The sequence below is a fragment of the Xyrauchen texanus genome, chromosome 13 (assembly GCF_025860055.1).
Source record: "Xyrauchen texanus isolate HMW12.3.18 chromosome 13, RBS_HiC_50CHRs, whole genome shotgun sequence".
Lineage (NCBI taxonomy): Eukaryota > Metazoa > Chordata > Actinopteri > Cypriniformes > Catostomidae > Xyrauchen > Xyrauchen texanus.
The window spans coordinates 16,367,405-16,394,198 of record NC_068288.1 but is presented as its reverse complement, the minus strand read 5'-3'; the positions used below and the strand labels follow the sequence as shown (position 1 = coordinate 16,394,198).

The following is a 26,794-nucleotide window of genomic DNA, read 5'->3' as shown; positions in this document are numbered from 1 at the left end:
GAAATTCTCTGTTTTGTTTTCCCTTAGCACACACTAACATTATAGATTTGTCATCCGATTAAAGCATTTTGCTCAGAGATTAAAGCATTACTCTGTCTTCATCTATCATGTGAGCTGATAACTAACTGCTGGAGCAATTTTGAGTCACAATCAAATGTAAAGGATGAGAAGAGGACTGATCCAAAGCACTTCCCAGACAGAGGAGTTTTGGGTTTTAAATTAGAGTATTGAACACTGGGTAAAAGTCAAATAAAACATGTTATTTTATTAACAATGTGATTAATCGAAACAACTTTGTGAAAAGCATGTCATTTTTAGTACCAACTATACACAAAGTAGTACAGCATTGCATTGTAACAAAAAAGACAAACACCCATTAAACACATGAGAGGAAAGAAAAAACAAAGGATGAAATGAGCATCTTTGAGAGTATTTAGGTGGAAGACAGAGGAGATAGATAGCACATAGGCAGCAGTAATTGTGAGGAAGTTGAAGGTTGCTTGAGGTCACTGACTTCTGCTAATCCACTGGTTCAGGAAGATCATGGCTGAGTTCAGCATATTCTACCATACTTCTCTGCAAAAACACAACACATTATGAGATGTACAGTACTGTGCAAAAGTTTTAGGCACATGTGAAAACTGTTGCATAGTGTGGATGTCATGAACAGTTTTTATATATCAATTAACATCATACAAGGTGCAGTAAACATAAAACAAGCTAAATCAATATTTGGTGTGACCACCTTTGCCTTCAAAACAGCACCAATTATCATAGGTACACCTGGACACAGTTTTTCTTGGTTGTTGGCAGACAGGATGTTCCAAGCATCTTGGAGAATTCACCACAGTTCTTCTATCTATTTAGGCTGTCTCCATTTCTTCCATCTCTTCATGTAATCCCAGACTGACCCGATGTTCAGTGGGGAGCTCTGTTGGTGTCATGCCATCTGTTGCAGGGTTCCCTGTTCTTCTTTTCTGTTCTTATATATTTGTAAAAGGAATGTTTGGGAGTCTAAAATGTATATTTCCTATTGACACACTAAAGCTGAAGATATAAATAACTACAGTATCTAAAGACATTTTGCACAGCACTGTATGTCACAACTTTTGATCAGATTTCATGAAAATGGCCATTCTCATTTTCTCATTCAGAAATAAACTCATTTTATCTCACAACATCCTCTCACAGATGCATTTCTCACTCATCACCTTCTCATCTTGCTAATCTTTGATGGCAAGGTGACTTGTAAACATACTATTGTAAATCCTCCAAAAATCTCAACACATCTAATGAGAACAGGAGGTGAAAAAGTTTAACACTTAATCTTTAGTTTGTAGTTAATTACGGAACTCAGAAAGAAAACTGAACATCAGTTCAAAGTCAGTTAAAGGGATAGTTCACCCAAAAATTCTAATTCTCTCATCATTTACTCACCCCCTTGCCATCCAAGGTGTGTATTGCTTTCTTCTATAGAACACAAACAAAGATTTTAAGAATACCTCAGCTTTGTAGGTCCATAAAATGCAAGTGAATGGTAGCCAGAACTCTGAAGTTCCAAAATATCACATAAAGGCATCATAAAAAGTAATCCATATGACTCCAGTGGTTTAATCCATGCCTTCTGAAGCGATCAAATCAGTTTTGGGTGAGAACAGACCAAAATGTAACTCCTTTTTCATTATAAATCTTGACAGCAGTCTTCTGATGATCTCCTGATCATGAGTTCAAGCTTGATTACACTTCCTATAGTGCCATCTAGCACTCTGCTCATGCGTCAAGTACTGTACTAGGAAGTGTAATTGAGCTTAAAATCATGATCATCAAGGAGACTGCAATGGCAAGATGAACGGTGAAAGGAGATGTATTTTGGTCTGTTCTCACCCAAAACCGATTGGATCACTTCAGAAAACATTGAAAAAGCCTCCGGTGTCATATGGATTACTTTTATGATGCCTTTATGTGATATTTGGACCTTCAGAGTTCTGGAAACCATTCACTTGCGTAGTGAAGAGCAACAGAGCTGAGATATTATTCTAAAAAATCTTAATTTGTGTTCTGCAGAAGAAAAAAGTCACAGTACAAAAGTACATATCTGGGGTGGCACGAGGGTGAGTAAATGATGAGTGAATTTACATTTTTGGGTGAACTATTTCTTTAAAAACATTTGATTTTAGCTAGATGTAGTATAACTGGACTTCTGCATCTCTTTCCACTGGCCTTTCACAGGAATTATGAGGTCACTGTGTGTGAGAGAGCTGTCTCTATTCTGGACCTCTGTTAATTGTTCCCATCTGGAAAGTCTGATGGTGTTTCCCTCTTAATTTACGATAGGCAGAGTTCACAAAACACACACATTCTGTCCTCACTGTGTGTCTGATGCATCCTCCTACATGACTTTGGGATATTGAAGAAAACCAAGTTTGCATATTGAGCTCTCATGTGCACTGATATGTTAAACCCTGTCATTGTCAAACGTTGACAGCCAAGGAGATACAAATATTAACATTTGCTAGCTAAGATGCGCAAGGATGAACACATGCAAATAAGCATATCAAGCATTTTACAGCAAAAACTGAAACAAATAAGCAAAGAAAAGAATGCAAAACAAGTAGTCATAACATTACTGCCTTAAATAGCCAGCTACCAACCATAATCACAAGTCCAACCCAGGCCCAGTATTTATTATAATATTATGTATAATGTTTATAAGTGGCCAGTCATCAGTATGTTTTTTGTTAGCCTCGATATTAGGCGAGATTTAGCTGGTCAGATAAATTGTTGCGGCCACCAATATGATTTTTATTTTATCTTGTGTTACACATTTTCTTTTAAGTGTTGCAGACAGCCTACTGGTAAAATACATGTGCAGCTTATGCTGGGCTAAGATGGAATCAACATGTTACAGATTTCTTGCTGAGAAGTAGCTACATTTAATTCAAGTAAATGTAGTTAATTCAGTGTTTTTACATATCACACATGCTCCGGCCACATGTAAGCTATTAACCACAATTTCAAAATACATTGACCTAAAAAAAAGTGTTTGGAAACATAACAAAAATGTATTCATTTTAACAAAATAACCAAGTGCATCTGTAAACAAATTATGCTAGACATTTTTTTGACTTCACTTTTATTAGCCAATGTTGAAATTACTTTTAACCAACAGGTCCCACTGTAATTTTTAATGAATGAGTGAATACAGTAACCAAGTTCACTCCGATGTCCTTACACAGGTAAAGTTCATAAAATTAACTATAAACATGATTCACTAACCAGAATTTGCCCAAATAATTTTTGTCTTAATTTTAAACAGTATACCTATTTTGTATTTTCAAACCTAACAAACTTTGTTTTGAAATGTTTTGCTTTTAAAGAGCACTTGTGCTATTTTGTTTTTAAACACGTATCACTTGGTATGATATCATCTAATACAGGGGTTCTCAACCTTTTGCAAGCTGGGCCCCCCCAAAGCTGGTTCATTGCAGTTGGGGCCCCAGTGCCCCCCGCCCCGCCCCATGCTTTATTGTTATTATTATTATTATTATTATTATTATTATTATTATTATTATTATTATTATTATAATTGGCAGTAGCACCAGACTTCTAATGTGAGCTTGCAGGCATTATTATTATGAGTAGTAGTAGGCCTATCATCATTACTAGGCTATTGCTATATAATTATATGAGGTTACATGCTTTATTGTTGTTGTTATTATTATTATTATTATTATTATTATTATTATTATTATAATTGGCAGTAGCACCAGACTTCTAATGTGAGCTTGCAGGCATTATTATTATTATTATTATTATGAGTAGTAGTAGGCCTATCATCATTACTAGGTTATTGCTATATAATTATATGAGGTTACATGCTTTATTGTTGTTATTATTATTATTATTTTTATTATCATCATCATCAGTAGGCCTATTATCATTACTAGGCTATTGCTATAATTGGGAATTGGCACCAGACCTCTGATATTAATTTATGCTTTATTATTGTTATTATTACTAGGCCTAATAGTAGGCATCATCTGCATTTTTACAGAAGCTTGCTGGTAGGTGATGTTAATGTGAGACCTGAGCCTGCTTTGCCTTGCAAAGATCCTCAATTCTTGGCTCAATGTTTGATAAACATAGCCTCAAATCATCCTCGATTTGTGCACGATTGCGGTATTTCGTTTTGAGTGAAGTCATTTTTGAGAATCCTGCCTCACACAAATATGTCGACGCGAAAGGAAGGAGAATCTTCAAGGCGACGTCACAGAGTTCAGGGTATTCCTGCATCAATGCTGCCCAGAATGACGAAAGAGGGCAGGAGCTAAAGAGTTCCTTCAGTCTACTGTCACTCTTCAGCTCAATAAGCTGTTCCTGCATATCAATTGATAGCTCGTTTGCTGTTCACATAAACGGATCTCGAACCCACGCAAAAGAGCGATAATCCTCTTTAAAGTATGTCGCAAATTGTTTTCTCATTGCTGACAGGTGCTCAGACGCTGACTGAAATAGGGAGGAGAAATCGTGTGACGTGCCTGCATCAGTGATAAAGTCTGCAAGGCTGGGGAACATGTCGCAGTTCCCTCGACTGATGCAGCCATGCCAGAGGTCTAGTTTTTGTGTGAAGGCGTGCACTTTGTCTGCAAGGAGCAAAATATGAGTTTCGCGGCCTTGCAAAGACAGGTTGAAATCAAACAAATGAGCGCCGTTTTCTAAAGTCTATGAGCGCAGCACACACAAATAAACTAAATTGACATACTGCAGTTAAATTTCAAAATGTGGTGTTTTTATATTTATAACATTTGAATACAGTTCAGCAACATACATCACACCGACCTGACGACCAAGAGAGCTGACAATTGACCATCACTTAATTTACCATCACCTCACGATTGAAAATGTGACACTGATTTCATATGACAGTTCAACAAACAAGTTAATAATATTAAGTCACTTACATTTTAGACAAAATAATGACTGTTTTGGTCTATTTTAGCAGCGAAAATAGATCCGATGAATCCAAACAAAGATCACAGCATAGCCATAGCGCATCTCACAGCAATACTCAATCGTGTTTTGAATGATTCAGTGTTGTGAAAGAATTGGTTGAGTCAAAGATTCAATGACCCATTCACAAACATCTGTCTCATTCTTGATGAATCGGCCGTTTGAACGAATCGTTTGAATGAAGACTCAATGAATCGCTTAATGAAACCGCTTATCACCTGCATTTGCGCTCACTATCGACAAACCAATCAAATTTGTTCAAATCTTTTTTTTTTAAATCAGTCCAAACACATTTTAATTTTTATTCATGAGTTATGTATATACAAAACTATAACTTTTTATGACAGTAGTTTAGTGCAAAAAAAAAAATGTCCCCAAAAATTTTTTCCCTTCCATCGTAGCCTACTCGCGCCCCACCGGTTGAGAAACACTGATCTAATACAATGACATTCATAAATTTTTAAGGGTGGTTTAAGTGTCCAAATATTTTTTAAGGGCCAATTTTTGTCAAAAGTCCATCAAAATGATTTTTAACAATTATTTCTTAATACTTTAAACACGCTGAGACCCAGGAGAACTGCTGATCATTTTAAAGTTCAACCATCTGGGTCGACAGAATGAGAAAGGTATAAAGACTGAAAGACGGTCACTTACATGGTTCATGTGCTCAGGAGCCCCTGTATAAACCATCAGAAAAAGGAGTAGAATGAGAGTGCTATTACAAAACATATTGTGGTGCAGCACATAAGTCACTGTACAATGATCTCTTTTGGCATTTTATTGTCTGTACCTTGAGAGGTCTGAAGCTCACTGTAAACAGTATCAGTGCCTTTTCTCAAAGGAACTAAAGAACATAAAGTGAAAAGGATATTTGGATGAAACTTTAAAAGGGTTAATTAAAAAAAAAATGCAAACAAATGCATTTAAAAATGGATTCATATATTTGTTTTGTACATCAAGATAAATCCTTGTGTAAAGAGTAAAATGCAAAGGTTAAAACTGGAATAAATTATAAAATGGCTGTTGGAGCTAGCGATATTGCAATTAGCCTGGCCTTTCCTGTTTATAATGTGTCTCTGTATATAACCACTAAAATTAAAACCCAGGGCCCTTGATAATTTGGGTGGTTAGACCATGCACAGGAAGTGGCTTTTCTCTTATCAGCTCATGTATAGCAGGAAATCACAATCTTCCTCTTCTAAAGGCAAGAGGAGAGAGAGACTGAGATGGTTTAAAAAGTTTAACTTACTTCGTACAGGGTCTACAGGCTGAGGATGAACCACCTCTGTGTACTCTATGTCACCTTCAAATGGTGACCCTTCACTGTCTTGATCAACATCTATAAAAAAACACAACCAAGAAAAAATATGGAATTTATTGCATCAATGTTTTCAGTAGTTTAAAGTGGTTTTAGGTATATGTCATAAAAAAAATACAAGCATTTTGGGGGCACACTTAGGAAACCACCACAAAGACTTACTTGGTGGTCCTTTGCTCCAAACACTCTCATTTACCCCAACTAAAACACACACAAAATAGTAGATCAGTCAAGATAAGTAGTAATAACTAATAGAATTTCTTTTTTATTGTGGTGTTGCTAGCATTATGGTCTAGAATAGTAGATTCAAGCGTGTCAATTCTGTTTCCTGAGGTTTTATTATTCTCAGCACCAGGGGCTTTAGAATTTTCAGTCAAATGTAGTTTTCCCACATCTATATACTTGACTTTCTGCATTTTAAATCAAGTCCACTGTTTGTACTGGTTAAGGATTAGTCAGCTAAGTGATGTCTAAGCTAACAGGAACAGCTTGACTTGTATTTGCATTGTTTTCACCATAGCTGCAATCAATGTATTTTCTCAGCCTGCGGCCTGCATTTAGAGTACTGTATGTCTGAGGTAAACAGTTTGGTCTGGACACTGGATACTGGTCAGTACACCAGATAATTACAAAAGCAGGAAATAGCTGCTTTCACGCCCAAAAGTTGTTTAAAACAGGGATCGACCTTGAATACAAAACTTCAACAAAGCTATAATCTCAAAATAGAAATTTAACATGGTTGATGTCAAGTCTAAGAAGGTTAATATAAAAGAAAAGAAAAACAGAGGGAAAGACATATTTTAATAGTCTTTAAAGGTTATGTGTGTAATTTGTTTTTCAGTGTTTAAAATCTCCTATCCACTTCGGTCCTGTTGCATCTTCAAAATTGAAACATATCAGCATTAACTCCAAAAATAGTGTGTCGGGCAGGACCACCAGTTTGAAAATGGTCTTTAGTTTTACAATTCGGTTTGTTGCCACTAGTGGTGCAGAAATTATACACATCACCTTTAAATAAGGAAGAAAAAATTCCAAATTGCGAAATTCCACATTTTAAGCATTTTATTCATCTACAATTGCATCAAATTTCAGTTTATATGCAAACCAATATATATATACACACATAATCTTTTTGTTGTACTTGTTGTTCTTTACAGTAAATAAAGCACTTACAAAGAGGCTTTTAGAATGAAACAAACACACAAATCAACCAATAAACAATATTATTTACAAGCACATGATGATGGAAACAACAAAACATGCAAGCAAAAAAAGCACACAGTAAATGGGTGATTCAGATGCTGTTAAGGTAAATGTAAGAGTCAAAATGCTGTGTTATGAATGAGTTTAAAATGGTTCTGTTGTTGCAAGGAGAGTAGATGTAAACAATGTAGTAGCAAAATGTGACATTTAAAAGACAATGAACAATAAAAGTTTGCATAACAGCATCCAAACTACAGGGGACATTTTATCCTCAGGAATCCCTTATTTCAACAATACACAGTCTGTTCGTTCCTTGTTGAAAAAGGAAGAATTATCTGAAAGTTCTAAAAGATTTGTTTTTTCTAATAATTTATTTCTTTTTTCCCCTGCAAATTTTGGAGCCTTTACTTCACTATTGCCTATATTCTGTAGTTGCTCCAATTAATTTTGGTGACCGGAAGTGATGTCACAGTATTTTATGTCTCATTGGTCACCTTCCCCTTCAGGGCATCAAAGTGTCACTCTGCGTCTGAAATTAAACATTGAGTTTGCTGATGTCACATAACATCTCAGGACAGTGATATTTTTTTAATTGTTTTTATATTTTAACATTTGCACAGACATGGAATGTAAACACACACAACAAAGCCTGAGTACCCCTTCTCTGTCTTCTTCCATCCTCTTGACTCATGAACAGGATGTGTGTGAGTGTTTGGCAGAACAGTGAGTGCTCTAAAGACAATGGAGTTTCTCTTTAACAGGAAAAGTACGTGTGAGGGTAAGTGTTAAGTGAGAGCATTGTTTAACAAAGTCTTTTTAAATCTGTTCCACATAGTAGCATCAGTGCTCCACCTCTGAACTGAGATCAGCTCCCTTGTTCCAAACTAATTTGACAGCCCAAAAGCCCAAACTAATGGCAGATGTGACAAACAAACACAAGTAGGTTTTCCAAAGTTCCCAAAGGGATTCTCAGGCAAACTAACAGTTTTCACAAGTCACACAAGGACTCATCTTTTTCTACATTTATACAACGTTTGATTTTGATCATCTAATCCAGGGTTTCCCAAATGGGGTTCTGCAGGGGCTTAGTGAGATTGTGAAGAAGTTGCGTACAAAAAAATTTCAGTAATTTACCAAATGTAAAGAATATTGACAGATATTTTACACGTTGTTCATAATTCGTCAAATAAAAAACAAGAACACATGTTAAATGGATAGTTCACTCAAAAATGTAAATTCTCTCATCATTTACTCATGCCATCCCAGATGTGTATGACTTTCTTTCTTCTGCAGAACACAAATTATGATTTTTAAAAGAATATTTCTGCTCTATAAGTCCATACAATTCAAGTGAATGGGTGCCAACATTTTGATGCGCCAAAAAAACACATAAAGGTATCATAAAAGTAAAAATCCATACGACTCCAGTGTTATAATCCATATTTTCAGAAGTGATATGATAGGTGTGGGTGAGAAACAGATGAATATTTCAGTACTTTTTTGCTTGAAATTCTTTTCCCTTCCCAGTAGGCGGTGATATGTATGAAGAATGTGTATCACCAAAAACAAAAGAAGAAGAATGTGAAAGTGATCCGTTTCTCAACCACACTATCTATCATATCGCTTCTGAAGATATTGATTTAACCACTTATGGATTACTTTAATGCTGATTTATATGTGGAGCTTCAAAATTTTGGCACCCATCCACTTGCATGTATGGACTAAAAGAGCTGAGAAATTCCTCTAAACATTTTTAATTTGTGTTCAGCAGAAAGTCAGACACATTTGGGATGAAATGAGGGTGAGTAAATGAGAGAATAAAAATTTTTGGGTGGACGATTCCTTTAAATTAAGTGGTTAAAAGCTTTTAACTATCCTTGTGGTAGCTTATCATTATGCGGCTTCTCTCTCTATCCCTGGTTACATGCTGTGTTGTGTGTGAGAGAGAGCACGCTCTCTTGCAACAAACAATATGAAAATGGCACTTTTTAATGTAACTTTTACTGCCCGTTCCCGATATTTCAGCTCCCCCGCCCTCACTACCCACGATGGGGTGGCCAAGGGCTACTCGGCGATGCCCCCAGTGGATAAGGTGCTCACGGTGTACCTATGCCCGCAGAGCTCTGCCACATGGCTCTGGTGCCCGAAGGTCCCGTCTAGTGCCGGTAGATTTACGTCGTCCCTGGTGGCCAAAACCTACGGTGCCGCTGGACAAGCCCCCCAACCCCCGGAGATAGACACTAGTGTTCCTGACTTCTCTATTTTTCTGGGGAGAAAAAGAAAAAAAGAGGGAAGAGGCTATCCTTTGGGCAGTCGACTCATCACCAAAGGGCTGTTAGACACTGACACTAGTGTCAGGGGAGGTTAAATGCTAGCCCGGTGCTCTGGCTATGCAGCACACATTAGTCTGCCCATCTCGCACCGCCGATCCCTAGTGTCACTACATCGACACAACGTTGAGTGAGTGACAGATAGGGAACGTCCTAGACGTTGTGTCCCTCCTGTCACAATGTTGAACTATCCGCTGAAATGACCGGGACCTTATTCTCGACTCCTCAGCACAAAACCTGAATGAGTGGTATGCACGCCCCCTCCTTTATACCTGTATGTCCGGGGGAGTGGCATGCAATACTAGCCAATTCCCACTGGCATTTTATAAAATATCAGAAGGTGTCTCGGGGTCCAAAGAGTGACCCCTAGAGTCACTACATCGACACAGCATCTCGTTCCCTCCATCAGGGAACAGAGGTTACGGAAGTAACCAGGATGTACTACGGCCTTGGCCTTTTTTGAAAAGTCCTTTTTAATTATTGAAAATGTACATTTCACCAATATCATATCAAGATTTCAAATGCACTGACAAATGGAATGACAGACATTTATAAAATTACCAGGGAAATTAAAAATAAAAATGAGAAATAAAAACAGACTATGACAGAAACTTTATTTGTAGCGCAACCTCTTATTGGGATAGAAATGCAAATTGTGTTTTAAATTAAATAAAACATATACTTAATCATTATAATATATGACAAATATAGAAAAAATTGCAAAAATTTAACATGAATTACAGTGCATCCGGAAAGTATTCACAACGCTTCACTTTTTCCAAATTTTGTTATGTTACAGCCTTATTCCAAAATGGATTAAATTCATTATTTTCCTCAAAATTCTACAAACAATACCCCATAATGACAACGTGAAAAAAGTTTGTTTGAAATATTTGCAAATTTATTAAAAATAAAAAATGAAAAAAATCACATGTACTTAAGTATTCACAGCCTTTGCCATGACACTCAAAATTGAGTTCAGGTACATCCTGTTTCCAATGATCATCCTTGAGTTGTTTCTACAACTTGATTGGAGTCCACCTGTGGTAAATTCCCAGCCAAATCCCCAGCCAAAATGAGCAATCGGGGGAGAAGGTCCTTAGTCAGGGAGGTGACCAAGAACCCAATGGTCACTCTGACAGAGCTCCAGCGTTTCTCATTGGAGAGAGGAGAACCTTCCAGAAGAACAACCATCTCTGCAGCTCTTCAACAATCAGGCCTGTATGGTAGAGTGGCCAGATGGAAGCCACTCCTCAGTAAAAGGCACATGACAGCCTGCCATGAGTTTGCCAAAAGGCACCTGAAGGACTCTCAGGTCCATAGGCGGAAATCGCGGAGGGGGGGTGGGTCGGGGGGGGAGGACCCCCCCATCTGAGGGTTGTCCCCCCTAAAATATCATTAAAATATGTGTATTGTAAATAATATAATGATATATTATTAAAATAATTGTTTATGAAATAAAATAATACAAATGCAAACGGGGCAACAACAAAAAACCCCTTGGTGTCCCCTTCAAAAATTGCTCTTGAGAATTGTTATGTTTATTGTCCCCCCCAACATTTTGATGACATTTTTGCCCCTGCTCAGGTCTGATGAAACAAAGATCGAACTCTTTGGCCTGAATGGCAAGCGTCATGTCTGGAGGAAACCAGGCACCACTCATCACCTGGCCTATACCATCCCTACAGTGAAGCATGGTGGTGGAAGCATCATGCTGTGGGGATGTTTTTCATTAGCAGGAACTGGGAGACTAGTCAGGATTGAGGGAAAGATGAATGCAGCAATGTACAGAGACATTCTTGATGAAAACCTGCTCCAGAGCACTCTGGACCTCAGACTGGCTTGAAGGTTCATCTTCCAACAGGACAAAGACAATAAGCACACTGCCAAGATAACAAAGGACTGGCTACGGGACAACTCTGTGAAAGTCCTTGAGTGGCCCAGCCAGAACCCAGACTTGAACCCGATTGAACATCTCTGGAGAGATCTGAAAATGGCTGTGCACCGCCGCTCCCCATCCAACCTGATGGAGCTTGAGAGGTCCTGCAAAGAAGAATTGGAGAAACTGCCCAAAAACAGGTGTGCCAAGCTTGTAGCATCATACACCAAAAGACTTGAGGCTATAATTGGTGCCAAAGGTGCTTCAAAAAAGTATTGAGCAAAGGCTGTGAATACTTATGTACATGTGATTTTTTTGATTTTTTATTTGTAATAAATTTGAAAATATTTTAAACAAACTTTTTTCACATTGTCATTATGGGGTATTGTTTGTAGAATGTTGAGGAAAATAATGAATTTAATCCATTTTGGAATAAGGCTGTAACATAACAAAATGTGGAAAAAGTGAAGCGTTGTTTACTTCAAGTATATAATTTAGGTCACATGGATTCAGTTGATAATAAAGGCTGGGAAACCCTGATCTAATCTTATTAGTCACTTCACTGTTTGTATCCCAAACCTGTTTGTGGCATTCAAGTCAGACTGTCAGTCTGTGCCTTGCTCAGTAACATGCAATGGTTGATCCTGCTTTGCCTTCATGTAGAAATATTTTTGTTGGAGCAAAAATGGCTAAAATAACTGCCATATTGTGTCTAAAATTGAAGTTACTAAGATATAGTAAGGTATTCATTTCTTGTTTATAACTGTTGTTTAAAAGCAGTATCACCTTCGCAGTCATACTGTTGTATATCAGTAGAACTGTGATAAATTATTCTGTACAACAGCATTCCTGCTTGTGTGATATTGCTTATTGCATAAGACATAGGACTTACAAGATTGTGGATTTGAATGGGTAACATGAACGATGACCACATGGACTTTCATGGATAAAGTGAAATGAAGTGAAAGGATGAATGTAGTGGATGAAGATTCTAGATGAACTGAGGAACAAAAATACAAAGAGACTACCTGTGTGAGGGTAATCATGGGTGAGACTCAGGGTTAGAGACTCATCTGATTTAGGGCTTGCAGGCTTTCTGAGAAATGGTGAGAGAAAAATCAGCCATATGGCAATGGACAACATTTAGATTGGCTTGTTGTTGTGCTAAACAAATTTTTTTTTAGAACAGCTGTTTGTTTAGGGGCCAGGTGTGGTTAGATGTCTAGTAGTGTAGTCACTACTGTACCTATTAACACAGACCCAGCAGAGCTAATCTGAGAAACAAACAAGCCAGCCAACTCACACTGATAGTTCAGCAGCCATCTCTTTTTTACCTATGACAGAGAGAAAAGATGAAAAGGAAGTTTTGTTCACAGGTCAGGCATGTGTGCAGCTTGTGATGCAGGGAGATTGTAGGTCTCTCTACCTCGCTTGGCCTTGTAGCGCATCGCAAAGACAAGAATCAGCGGGGCCACTAATAGCATGCAGAACACAGCAATCAAAGCCTTTTTCCATGTTGCCAGGCTCACTACAGAGTGGACAGATATGGAGAAACATATCAGAATGATCAATCACATCATTGCAGTTTGTAATATTTCTTAGATCCAGTCTACAGGACTTTGATTTTATAAAATAAGTATCCTAAACTAAATGGAAATTCATAAGTGACTGATCTGAAACACTCTACATAGGCAGCAACTCTGTGTGTAACAAAAATATCCTCCTCACATGAAGTACACTAGAGACTCGACTCATAACGGTTTCCAATAGACAGTTTGATGTTAGCATGTTGCTAAGCCAATTATTCGATAGTCTAATAAGCATCAAAAATACACAGCACTCATAAATATTAGGTAAAACCATCATATTCTACCTGATAGTTGGACTAAGTATGGACTACTTTAATGGTGCTTTTTTTAAAAATAATTTTTGAACATTGACAGCCCCTTAGGGTAACCAGATGACCGTTACAAAAAAATCTGTAAATAATGTATTATTTAATCCTTTTTTGTAGTATACGTATGCTTGCTATAATAAACAAAATATATTTAAAAATAAATTATCAATTACAAAATTAAATAAAGAATTAAATTAAGTCAAGATGCATGATCAAATTATGTTTAACTATAAAAAAAATTTTTGTCTATGACATCACATTGCTCAATGGTAAAGAGGTGAAATTTTACTAACTGAAAGTCAAAGGAGCGGATGTCTATTAAGATGGGAATTAACGTCTCTGTTATGCACGTAACTTTTAGATTGATTTCTGCTTTGCCGAATATTTACCAAATAATTTAGATAGGAGGAGGTGACGCATCAATCTCAACAGTGGCGGTGAATGAATTCCACCTTGGCGGTTAATATTTGCCACAACTGTTGTGTTGGCTGAGTGAACCAGTACATGATAGTTTGCTATATCTGACTGAAAAGCCTTTAATGCTAGGAATACAGCCGATAGCTCTAGGTGATTGATGTGCTATGCTTTCTTCACACCTGTCCAGGAGCTGAAAGTCGGGCGTCCATCGCACACAGCTCCAAACCTGGGTTGGAAGCATCCATAGTAACCACTTTCTGCCTGGCATTCTACCCCAGCATGACACCTCGCTGGTTAAATGCAGGAGCTGTCCAAGGTGCTAAAGCAGCTATACAGCGGTGGGATATAGTAATGCGCATGCACCCATGGTGCCAAGCATGTCGTGGCACATGACCCTTGAGCCAGCACTGAAGAGGTTTCATGTGTAAGAGACCAAATAGAATGATGGCGGATGCTGCTGCCATAAACCCCAATGCTTTTTGAAACAGCTTTAGTGGAAGTGTTCTCCCCCAGTTAGAACGGAGACAGACACTCTAGAATGGCCTGAACATGCTTGCTTGTGAGGTGCGCACGCTCGCTCCTGGAGTTGAGGCAGACTCCCAAAAAGGAGATTTGTTGGCTGGGGGAGAGTGTGTTCTTCACCCAGTTCATATTGAGGCTCAAGCTGTTTAGATGTTGAAGCAGTTAGTCTCTGTGCTGGCATAACAGAGCCTCTGATTGTGCCAGTAACAGCCAATCATCGAGGTAGTTCAAGATGCGCACGCCGCTCCATTTCAGAGGGGCGAGAACCACATCGATGCACTTTTGTGAATGTGTAAGGAGCCAGAGACAGTCCAAAGGGCAGGACTTTGAATTGATATGCTGTTTCCTAGAACACAAATAAAAAAAAAATCCTGTGATTGTGGCGCTTTGTGAGTGTGCGATTCAAATGTATCAGATCCAGGATCGGCCAAAGCTGCTGTCTTTCTTTGGGGCAAGAAAATAACAGCTGTAAAACCCTTTTTGGGCTTGACAGTTTGGCAAAACCTCTATTGTACTTTTCAAGAGGAGATGGTGTATTTAGCTTGTAACACTGGCGTGTCTTTGGACGAAACCGTGGAAGACCATTGAAACGTGGTGGTCGGGCGTGCAAATTGTATCATATAACCATGTTCGATAGTTGTTTGCACCCATTCGGAAATACCCGTTAGGGTTCGCCATGCGTCCTCGTAACAGGACAGAGGGCAATTTCGTTTGCTCACCATATGATATAATGTGTTGCTCACCATAGGGAAGCAGTTGTGGATAATGTGTGGGCTTTGAAGAGGAAAAGGGCTCTTTATAGAAAATGTGTGAGCACCTTGTGCATTTGCAATGAGTGCTGTATTATGTTTTGCATTTATTGCATTTTTTATTGCATTTATTTGAGTGCAAGGAACAGAAACAATATTTTGAACAATATTGTGAACAACAAAATTCCTTTCCTGACAAACAGCAGTGGGGAGATAGGGAACAGTGTTTTGTGTCTCCAATCAAGCCTTCATTGGAGCAGACCCGGAGGAAACGGCAGGCTCTGCTTTCTGCTTCAAAGGGCTGTGCACAGGGGGTGGGTGTTCCCACTGATACGGCTGTTTCCATTTGGGCCATGGCTTGCGTTGGCTCACTGGTGGCTCGGCGGCGGCAGGTGCCGACACTGAGGCAGCAGGTATGGGGCTTTTAGTTGGGTGCTGTCTCGAAACAGGGCGAGGGCGAGGGCGAACCAGCTGTGATGTACTCAGTTTTGGCATAAAGTGTTTCATAGACTTTGATTGCTGTTTTGACGTGACGTAACACACAGCAAACCAAAGAGGCCAGCTAGAGACACTGGAGCATCCAACAGATTAGCTTTTATATTATCACTAATTACTGTGAGGTTCAGCCATACATGTCGATCCAGAACTACCAGGTTGCCCATGGACTTGCTGATTGCCTGTGTAGTGACTTTTGTGGTACACAGCGTTAAGTCTGTAGTGGTGCGGAGCTCTTTGAATGTCTCTGGATCGAAGCCTTTCTTGTCCATTTGCTTAAGGAGCTTGGCTTGAAAAACCTGGAGCACTGCCATTGTGTGGAGTGCTGATCCAGCTAGAAAGTTTATCCAGCCAGTGCAGATGTTTGTCGACACAGCTTGGAAGGATGTATGTGGCGTGATTTCCATACTCTGTTACCCACTGAGCAGAGGTGTGTCGCTACCACCTCCTGCACAGGGGGTAGTTGGGCATAACCGTTCTCTTCCCCGTGATCCACATTAGAAAGGATGGCATCACTGCGTGAGCTTGCTGAGTAGGGCATGAGCCAGGACTTAGACAATTCGTTAAGAACTTCGGGGAAGAATGGGGCAGATTTGCAGGACACAGCCACTTGTTGGCATCCGGACTGCAGGAACCATTCATCGAGGTGAGACTGTTCAGGTTCCTCTGGGGAAGACCACTCAATGCAGAGCATCTCCCTGTCACCTCCCTGTGGGGCAACCACCTCAAATTCATGTTTCTCAACCTTGCGGCCCCACCGTGCCTCCTCATGTGAATCCTTGGGTATCACAGAAGAGGCGGGTGGGAGGGCATGTGAGGCTGAATCATACCTCAGAACGAGGGCGATTCATGAGCGAAGTGTCTTGAAACTCATGCCCTTGCAGTGAGGGCAGTCAGTCTCCATGAGAGCTGACTCTGCATGGGTGCGACCCAAAATGAGAGTGCATCTCTCATGCTGATCTGATGGCGGGATGTGCCTCTCGCAAAAGGAATGCTTAAAGAACGACATCTTTAAAAAGATGCGAACATGTAAGCAACTCTTTTAGATATATAAATAAATAGATATTTATATTTCACACAATATATAATATACATTATGCAATTGCTTTGTAAGTATACACAACACCTGCTGAAGTGCTGTGGGGAATCAGGATGCTAAGGTCAATGTTACTGGATGCTCTGTTCTTAAAGTGACAGTAACCATATTAGCGGTGTACATAACATGTATGCAATTAAAAGGTGCACTCAGTAAAGCAACCTGCTCCACGTAAAATTAAACAGCTTTTTTTGGGATTCTGATATGACTGGAGTCTTCATCTCATGTGAGTGTACATCATTTTCAACATATTTCCAAAATATGCTATTCATGGCTTTGTGTAAAACCTTTTTAATTAGCAAACACTTACTTAGAGCACTTACATACATAAAGATTATATTGAAAAATACTAAATTTTAAATGTACATTAATGTACATGTACATTTAAATGGAGTTTTCTGTGTTTTGCAGTATTAACATTTACAATTAATAATTGATTTATCAATCATCATTCGACTAATGAAACTCCTGAAAATATCTTAAATATTAATAGTTTTATTGTTATTATTATTATCAGGGACATGGAGTTACACTTCTTGCCACCCTTGAATGAGTCTGTGGCCCACAAGCGCCACCCAGTCAAAAAAGTCTGGAAACACCACTGAGATACTGTGTTAAGTTGGTCCATCCAGCTGCAGTAAGTACCAAATATTTAGATATATAACCCTGAAAACAAAGAGGAATGTGTAAACTAAGTCACAAGAAAAAAACATGGGGTGAGTAAATTATATTAGAATTAAATTTTTTGGTGAACTATTTTTCATTAAATTTATTTGTTATTTTTTCATTCAACGAATTAATGGTCAAAGCCTATTCCAGTCCTTCTGTTCTATTATAGGCCTGTTCTTAATTGACAATAGAGTGCATAGTGAATAATACAAATATATTTGTAAATATAGTAGATAATATTTATTTTAAAAGGCTTTATACATTTATTTACTTTGAAAATGCTAATTATAAGTATAGAAACTATATATACAAAGCTTGTTGCTAAATATTTAGATTTATACAAACATATTAGTAGTTTGAAAGTGTAGGGAGACCAACTTGATTACTTCATCCACAATACTTCATGGGAGTGGGCGGTCACTGTAGGGCTCTTTTGACGCAATTTGTTTACCATGAATCTCTGATTTGTGGATCTCTTCACTTCCAAGGTAGTGTAGTTATTTAGGAATTATTAAAAGATTTTTAAATAAAGTTGATATAACACGGACTGGTGACTTCAAAGGAAGCATATAGATCACAACCTTGGAGCTCATGGTATGTCTGAAACATCCACATGTTGGATTATTTTTTTTGTGTTTTTTGTTTTGTTTTACTAATGTCATGACAAGGCATTCTGTGATTCTCAAATCTGGATATATCATGCATGCAATGCTGCCTTAGCAGCTGGTTAAAAAAAGACACCTCAGAAGGTGGCAAACTTTTGCTACCTACTGTTTGAAACGTTCTTCTCCTCAGAAGTGAACATATGGTGCCTTACAATGCTGCCAATACCTTAACTAGATTTTGAAAGAGAGCTACTTTGTGTTGAAGAAAGCTGTAGCTGACCTTCAACGGTGATGGGGTCACTCATGCTCGCCTCCTCAGCTGAGTTAAGTGCCCTGCAGTAGTACGATCCACTGTCCTGTCTGGTCACTGCAGTCAGGACATATGAGGATGAATTACTTTGAACTGTGATGTTGTGAAGTAGTGTGTGAATGCTGCGATAAAAGGTAAAACTGATGGGTGGAGAGCCTTTTGGAATGCCACATATAAGTGTCAGATCTTGACCCTCTTCAATGTTTCCTGGTACCGGGAGGACTGTGAGTAAGGGCTTCCCTACTGGAACTAAAGACAAGAGAACAGTTTCAATGAACTCTGATATCTAAAAACAATGAAATAAGTCAAAATAATAGGCATTTTTCTTTACTTAATGTTTACTAAATGACAACAGGGAAGAGCAGGGAGTGTTTTAATACAAAGTAACAGCATAAGTTTATCCAATTATTAGCTACAGGGATGAAATCAGTCAAATAGGAACTCCATTGAAAAATATATAATTCTCTATGAAAAAAAATTTTGAGGTAAGAAAATAATCACACCTGAGTAATAATTTGATTTGATTTAAATGACAGAACTGGTATCATCTGAATCAGCAGATTCTCTTGTTTGATTCGATATATAACACAAGCTGTCCATCTTCGGTAGTTTTGGCACAATATACACATGCACGTGAACATGCGCACATTTTTGTTAGACTGTGTTTTATGTATTTAAGTATTTGTTTCCAATCTTTTTTTTATTATTTTGAAATATATATATATATATATATATATATATATATATATATATATATATATATATTATAATTTTTTAAATATCCACCTCTTCCATGTTGTAACAACAATATTCTTTATACATTTTATTCATTAATTTACTCAGTTTGGGGATAAGTTCTAGATTTGAAAACTACTTTTATGTAGCAGATAAAAATGGGAATATTTTACCCAAGTTTGAGACACAAAGCTAAAAAAAAAAAAAAAAAACAGTTACAGACCAAAACCGTAACCCTGTGGACTGAAGCTTTTTTTTAGAACTCTATACTACAGTTGGAATACAACAGAACAAAACCCATAAACATATTATGTACATGATAGTATGCTCAGTGCAATAGTCATTTGAAGACTTTTGACTGGCTTCAGAGACGTTTACAATGACCTCACCTATTACATGCGCATACAGCCTTTCACTCATCTTGGCTGAAACTGGACCGTTATTTTTTGCTTCACACCAATAACTACTGATGTCTGCAGGAGTTGATATCTCGACCAAAAAACGAGACTTATTATGAGTGTAAGACTCCTCTGTCCAGTTCACGTTAAAGTGGTTTCTCTTCAGGGTGTAATTAATCGGCAGACTTCCATTCTCAGAGTGGCAAGTGATCCAAAACGGCTTACCCACGATTACAGGACCATCTACAGTGATCTCAGGCTTTGAGACAAGAACTTAAAGAGAAAGAGAGTTAAGTTGTTTTATTCATCATTTGAAAAAATTTATCATCTTTCTTAGCTTCCTTGAGTCTTAGAATAAATATTGACTTGATATTACCTTTTCCCAGACAGAATGGATGAAAGCCTCCACCTACCTTTTGCTTCAAATATCTCAGCCCAGCTCTCTTTGATAATCCCATTCGCTTTAGCCGAACACATATATTTCCCATTGGTTGCTCTGCTTGCAGTGTCACTGTATCTGTCATTGCTGATTTTAGGTGTATTGTCTTTGAATATTGAGTACTTTATGTCATCTTTTTGGATTCTCTCTGAGGCAAAGCTCTTGACATGACATCTGATGTTGAAGTGTTCTCCCTCAAACACCTTGGGTGGGGTAATGCTCAAGACAGGCATGGAGAAAAGCTCTGAAGCAATAATATTATAAGTTATGATAAAAGCTCTAGAATTAATTTGCAAGTATCAAAGTAGACCAATACTGGAGCAAACTGTGCTTAATGTATGTGTGGAAGTAAACTATAGTTAAAATGCTAAATGTCACCCACAAATGAAAATTATGTTATCATTTACTCACTCTTATTCAGTTCCCAAACCATCTGACTTTCTCTCTTTCATAGAATTCATAATTTCTTTCCCCTTTTCTTTTTTTGGGGAAGTTGGAGGTGGAACATTATTACTTGATGACCATGTGCTACACTGACGGGTTTAGCCATTGTGCACCTTTTCTGTGTTTACATCATCGTCTCCCGCTCGATGTGTTTACATACATGCCCTCCCGAGAACATCGATGGGGAAGAAACCGGTGGAGGATGTCATGACTGGGCCGCAACTGGCAAGACGTGCATTTTTCATGTCACATTTATTTTTATGACACTATCGGTTAGGTTTATGTTTGTGGTTTAACGAAGGGAGGTAGGTTCAGCTGATTTCAAAATCAGTAGAGCATTACTATTAAAGTGGACATTTTACCTTGTAACTGCTGCAATATTTGTAATGCATCATGTCAAATTTAGCTAAACTATCCAGGCTGAATGTATCATATAAAGTAATTTGGACAACATTAATCATGTTTTAGTTTTTTTGAGCTTGACAGTTTTGGGTCACCGCATGTGCTTGTTGTACTGAAAAATCGGCGCACACACATTCTGCAAAACATCTCCTTTTGTGTTCCGTGTAAGAAGTTCAATCTGGAACAACATGGGGTTGTGTAACTGATGACATGATTTAAATTTTTGGGTGAACTGTTCCTTTAATTATTGTTCTGGTGCTTTAATGTTTATTTTAAACAAATTATTAAGCAAAACTCTGTAAACAAACTCTTTGTAATAAAGATAAATAATAAATGATCTGTTAACCATGTAATTATATATATGGGAAAAACTTTGTAAAGAATACATTCAGAATCACTGATAAACATAATATCAGGTCTCACCTTTTACAGTGATGTTCACAGAGGAGGACTTATGAATATTACCCATGCTTGAAATGCACTCAAATTCCCCAGAGTCATTTGCCTTAGCAGACATGGTGTAATTCTTCTGTGTCATGTTAAAACTGAGCACGGTAAGTCCATGGACAAGACTGATTTTGAGATCAGAATTCTTCTGTTGAATCATATCCACATTGCATCTAAAGTTTATGGTGTCACCTTCAATGACATTTGTTAATGGCTTAACTGTGATTGAAGGTGTGATCTCCAGCTCTAAATTAGAATAGAATATGGACAAATTGGGGATATGCAATTAAAAGTCTTACAGCAGAGATTAAAAAAAGTCTTAATTTCCTGAATAAAATATATATATATATATTCAGTGAACAATGTGTAATTGTTCCATGAGTAGATTGACGTTGAAATAGATAACATAAAATACTGTTTACTGTATACACACACACACACACACACACACAGTATATACATATATATATACACACACACCGATCAGCCACAGCAATAGCGTCACCTGACTAATATTGTGTAGGTCCCCCTCGTGCCGCCAAAAGAGTGCCAACCCGCATTCTGAGATGCTATTCTTATCACTACAAGTGTACAGGGCAGTTATCTGAATTACCTTAGACTTTGTCAGTTCTAACCAGTCTGGCCATTCTCTGTTGACCTCTCTCATCAATAAGGCATTTCTGTCCTCAGAACTGCTGCTCACTGGATGTTTTTTGTTTATGCCACCATTCTGAGTAAATTCTAGAGACTGTTGTGCATGAAAATCCCAGGAGATCAGCAGTTACAGAAATACTCAAACCAGCCCACCTGGCACCAACAGTCATCCATGCAATTATCTAATCAGCCACTCGTGTGGCAGCAGTGCAGTGCATAACATTATGCGGATACAGGTCAGGAGATTTAGTTAATGATTTAGCCATTCATCAACCATCAGAATGGTGAAAAAAATCTCAGTAATTCGGAGCGTGGCATAATCGGTGGTGCCAGGTGGGCTTGCACTTCTGTATTTCTGTAACTGCTGATCTCCTGGTAATTTCACACACATCAGTCTCTAGAATTTACTCAGAATGGTAACAAAAAACATCCAGTGAGTGGTAGTTCTGTGGATGGAAATGCCTTGTTGATGATAAAGGTCATCAGAGAAGGCCCAGACTGTTTTGAACTGAGAAAGTCTATGGTAACTCAGATCACTGCTTCGTACAATTGTGGTGAGAAGAATAGCATCTCAGAATGGTGCCGTTGGTGCCGTTTTGGCAGCACAAGGGGGACCTACACAATACTAGACAGGTGGTTTTAATGTTCTGGCTAATCGGTGATTGTATTCATATAAATATTCATATATATATACAGCTACAACATTAAAAGTGTGTTTGTTTTGTTTTGTATAAAATCACATTCATTCATATTTAAGTGTGGCTTAAGTGTCCAAAGACTTTTTGTGCTCACTATATTTACCTACCTTGAATATTAACACTGATCACATTACTTCCGTTAGACTGTAACATTGTGCCACCTAGATTAATAAAATAGTTGCAAAACAGATTTGAAGTTCCCTTAGAAAGAGACAGCTTTTTCTGAACTTGGTGATTATTGGTCGACTCCATGTAGATTTCATTATCTCCATCTCTAAAGAAGAACATTAGTGAACCAATTTCACCCTCTGCAGTACAGTCAGCAGTAATGACATCTCCTTCTCTCACAGTGAATTTGTCTACTGAAAGGACTGGTGTTTGTAGACCTGCACACACATCAAACAATATTAGGTTTGTGAGAGAAAAGATCTCACACCATGTCTTTGAGTGGATGTGCTACTCTACCTTTCACCGTCAGGTCTTTGCCAATGCTGTCCTTATTTTGCTCCCCAATGACCACAGCACATTTGTATTTCCCAGAGTGACCCACTCTGGCATCTGATATGGAGTAGAGAAGCTCTGTATTACTGGTCTCTTCTGTATGTAATAGCTGATAATCTTTGTAGAACATGTATTTGTGGATTGGATGAGCCTTTGCACTGTAGCTGACCTCTGCCAGACAAGTCAGTGACACATTTGTACCCCTCTGAACCTCATTCCTTGGCTGGATAGTGAGATCTGCCTTTTTCAAAATGATGTCTGGGGAGAAATAAAGTCATCTGAACACTTAGTATCAGTGGTCAACTTTGGAATGCTCACAGGGAGCTATTTATCTTGGTAAACACAGCTCCTATCTACTTGAATGGGGAAAGACTGCAATCTCCAAAATGGTTGGTCAAGATTACAATCAAAGAACATATATTAGCAGTAAAATCTGCACTCACTGGTATAAAAATTGTGATTCTTTACCTCCGATTACGCTGAAAAACAAAAATGTCCCCGATTGAATAGCTAATGCCAATGTGCATTCTCAAGTTAATTGACAGGTGATGCTAGGGACTTCCTTTCTACACCTTTTGACCATTGGGCATTCTAATTTCTCACATATTTTAATAGAAGTGACCAGTCTCTGCTAAATAGTCTCTTATTATACTCAAAATTGTATTGGATTTAGTAACCACAGCAGAAGACTGATTGCTCAAATTCCCTGCTATGCACTACTGCAATAATGAACTCATTTGATAAGTCAGTTGTTCTTAGCATTTTTCGTGGTTCATCCGGCACAGTAATACATATTTCCTTGAGAAGCAGACAGCTGACGGCATGACGGAATCTAGGCATAGGCAGGGGTGGATTGGGTCTTGCCCACACAATCAAACATTATGTAAACAGTACTAAATAAAATATATATATTTTTTTATGATTTCTCTATTGGTTAAAAGCAGTTTGAGGGTGGGCTTTGTGTTGCAAACTTTGTGGGTGTGCAGTAAACCACCCCAAACCAATCACAAATTAGCACCAGAAATTTGTAGTTTCTATTTTTGTCACTGTAACAATACATTTTAAACTCAAGAGGTTGCTTCACTTTGCATTGGACAAGAGTTAGAAACAGTCATAAGTGGATTGTTTTCAGATGACAGTGATTAACCCACTGGAGTCTTATGGATAAGATAACCTTTATCAACATTTTGGAGCTTCAAATGTCTGGTCACCATTCACTTGCATTGTATGGACCTACATAGCTGAAATATTCTTCTAAAACTCTTTGTGTTCTGCAGAAGAAAGTAAGTCATATACATCTGGGATGGCATGAGAATTTACATTTTTGGGTGAACTAACCCTTTAATGAACCACAGGCTCCCTCTTACCTAGTTCCCACTCATCACCCTGTCCCTCAGCACTCCAGAATCGTGCTGCGGCTGCTAGTGAAATACTAGACTACAATTCTAATGCACCATCCCAGCCAATGTTAGCTACTCTAAATGTGCATTTGGGGTATATACAGATCATTTAATGGCAGATGATATAGTTTGCAAACATGGCTTTAATACATTTGTGTGCATGCATAATTTAATTACAGTATGCATGCTTCAGTACAGTCATACTACTGTAAGTTTGGTGTCACTAACTTGCTGACTTCACTTTGCTATTTGTCTGTCTGTACACACTTTCTCTACTTCTGCAACTACACCAACACTGAAACAGCGAAAAATGGCTTGATTAATTTTGATGTGGATTTTTTGCATTTTTACAGCTGTATAATTTCTAATTACATTTCCATTTGATCAATTAATCAGGAAAGTCAAAGAGAAAGTATCATCATCATTTAATATGATATCATTTAAGCAGTTCTCATCTGTGTTCAAATTTTAGGTTCTTAAATCTGTAAGCTATTGATCTCCCCATCTAATATTTTACCTTCCACTCCATTCTTGTATTCATCCTTGATATTATTTCTCTACACTCCATCCTTGCATTCGTGGGGATTTGTCTTTGTAATTTGCTTTAAGGCTGCAATCCTCATTACTCTGAAAATGTATTGCTGTAATTAATTTATTAGTAATGGAGTACAGTATACCAAGAATAAGGTTGTCAGCGCCCATTTCAAACGTATGATTGAATATAATATTTCTCTGTTTGTTATTACTTTTTATTTCAATACATTTTAATATATATTTCCCAAATGCCCACCTATGAAATCTCCCAGCCCACACTAATATAGCTAGCAAGAACCTGGTGGCACAGCCTCATTATCTGTCTGCATTTGCCAGGGGGTCTCAGTATGGTATATATAAACACTGAGGCAGGAAGGAAAATCACTTATTAAACTCAAGCATATTCATAGGGTTCCACCTATGGGGATCAGAGCTATTTTAGAAAGCTTGCCCACACCCATTCTCAAATGTCATTATTTTCTTTCTTTCTTTGCATGCCAGCAAAGGGGTAGTTGACAGGAAATTTAAAGCAGTGACAACAGTCTCTTTTAGGCAGAAACGGAAGTATTTATATTAGTAGTACTTATAACTACTAAATATAAGCATTTTTTTTTTCCAACGTCTTGTATAATTCTAATTCTGTGCATGCAGTTTTCATGAGGTCACATTATTTCACATAGACTACATCATTTGTACTTTTGTCACACCTATTTAAGAAACGCGGTGATTGGAGTGAAGGTGACCAGTTAACCTCTAAAATACACTTTTATGCATTCATATACATTTTTACCTAGAAAGTTGAAAAAAAGATACCGTCCATGCTTAGAAACAAATGCAAAAGCAAAAGCATCACCATTCCTAAACGGACTTGACTAATTTATGGTAGTTCTGACAAAACTGCCACTGAAACATATCAAATCCACCGCCATAATATACAGTATAATTAATAGCTATAAAATAAGAATCCAACAAGCATTAATCAGCTTATCATATTTGACTTTAAGATGTAACAGCTTCATACCGAAAGAGAACAAGGCAACACATCACATGACATAATTCATTACTCAAATCTTTACCGCTTCTGAGGAATTTCCTGAAACAGGACATGTGACAATAAACATGAACATGTTGTTGTCATAAATAAAATTGCACAATAGTACGTAAACAATACATATGTGAAACTGAAATTATAAGAATTTCAATTGGTATTAACAAATGTCTTGATTTCAAAATGAATACTCATTCTCTTCAATTACATAAACTGGAACGATTAACAATGAAGAGATTAATATTTAGCTAAACAGTGCTAATCAACCACCATAATTCTAATATTGTAAAATTGAATGTTGGAAAATTGAGCCATATACAGACCTGCATGGGCTTCCTCTGCTGATGATGTTATTGAAGAGGGCAATTTGTTTGACAAGTAAAGAAAAGACATACAAAATTAAATAAGTTTACATCCAAACCAAGAAGGACAGAGAAGCTAGAAATGAAAGGTGAGTCCTTACAGGTGAACAAGAAGAGGAGGAGGAAGGTGCCCATCCTCAGACAGGGCTGGATCTTCACCTGCATAGCTAAGCAGATCTGACCAGTGTGTATGTGTTTCTCACTGTGGGACAAAGTGAAGTCAGGGTGAAGG

General features: G+C 37.9%; 1 protein-coding gene across 11 annotated transcripts; it reads right to left on the bottom strand.

Annotated features, from left to right (window-relative positions):
- Positions 1–239: 239 nt before the first annotated feature.
- pecam1b (platelet and endothelial cell adhesion molecule 1b) lies at positions 240–26,794 on the bottom strand. Of its 11 annotated transcripts, none has more exons than XM_052140715.1 (16): positions 26,664–26,794; positions 26,524–26,541; positions 23,183–23,476; positions 22,825–23,103; positions 21,342–21,611; positions 20,047–20,316; positions 19,625–19,906; positions 18,471–18,749; positions 13,167–13,268; positions 13,044–13,074; positions 12,769–12,836; positions 6,491–6,529; positions 6,260–6,349; positions 5,801–5,854; positions 5,665–5,687; positions 240–576 (listed from the first exon to the last, which is right to left on the bottom strand). In XM_052140715.1, exons 1-16 carry the CDS (start codon positions 26,725–26,727, stop codon positions 520–522), a joined length of 2,220 nt encoding a protein of 739 aa, XP_051996675.1. In that variant the 5' UTR covers positions 26,728–26,794; the 3' UTR covers positions 240–519. The 11 variants fall into 11 exon arrangements, 7 of the variants coding, with proteins under 7 accessions (XP_051996675.1, XP_051996678.1, XP_051996676.1 ...); XM_052140718.1 differs by having other exon boundaries at positions 26,524–26,538; positions 26,664–26,777; XM_052140716.1 differs by lacking the exons at positions 12,769–12,836; positions 13,044–13,074.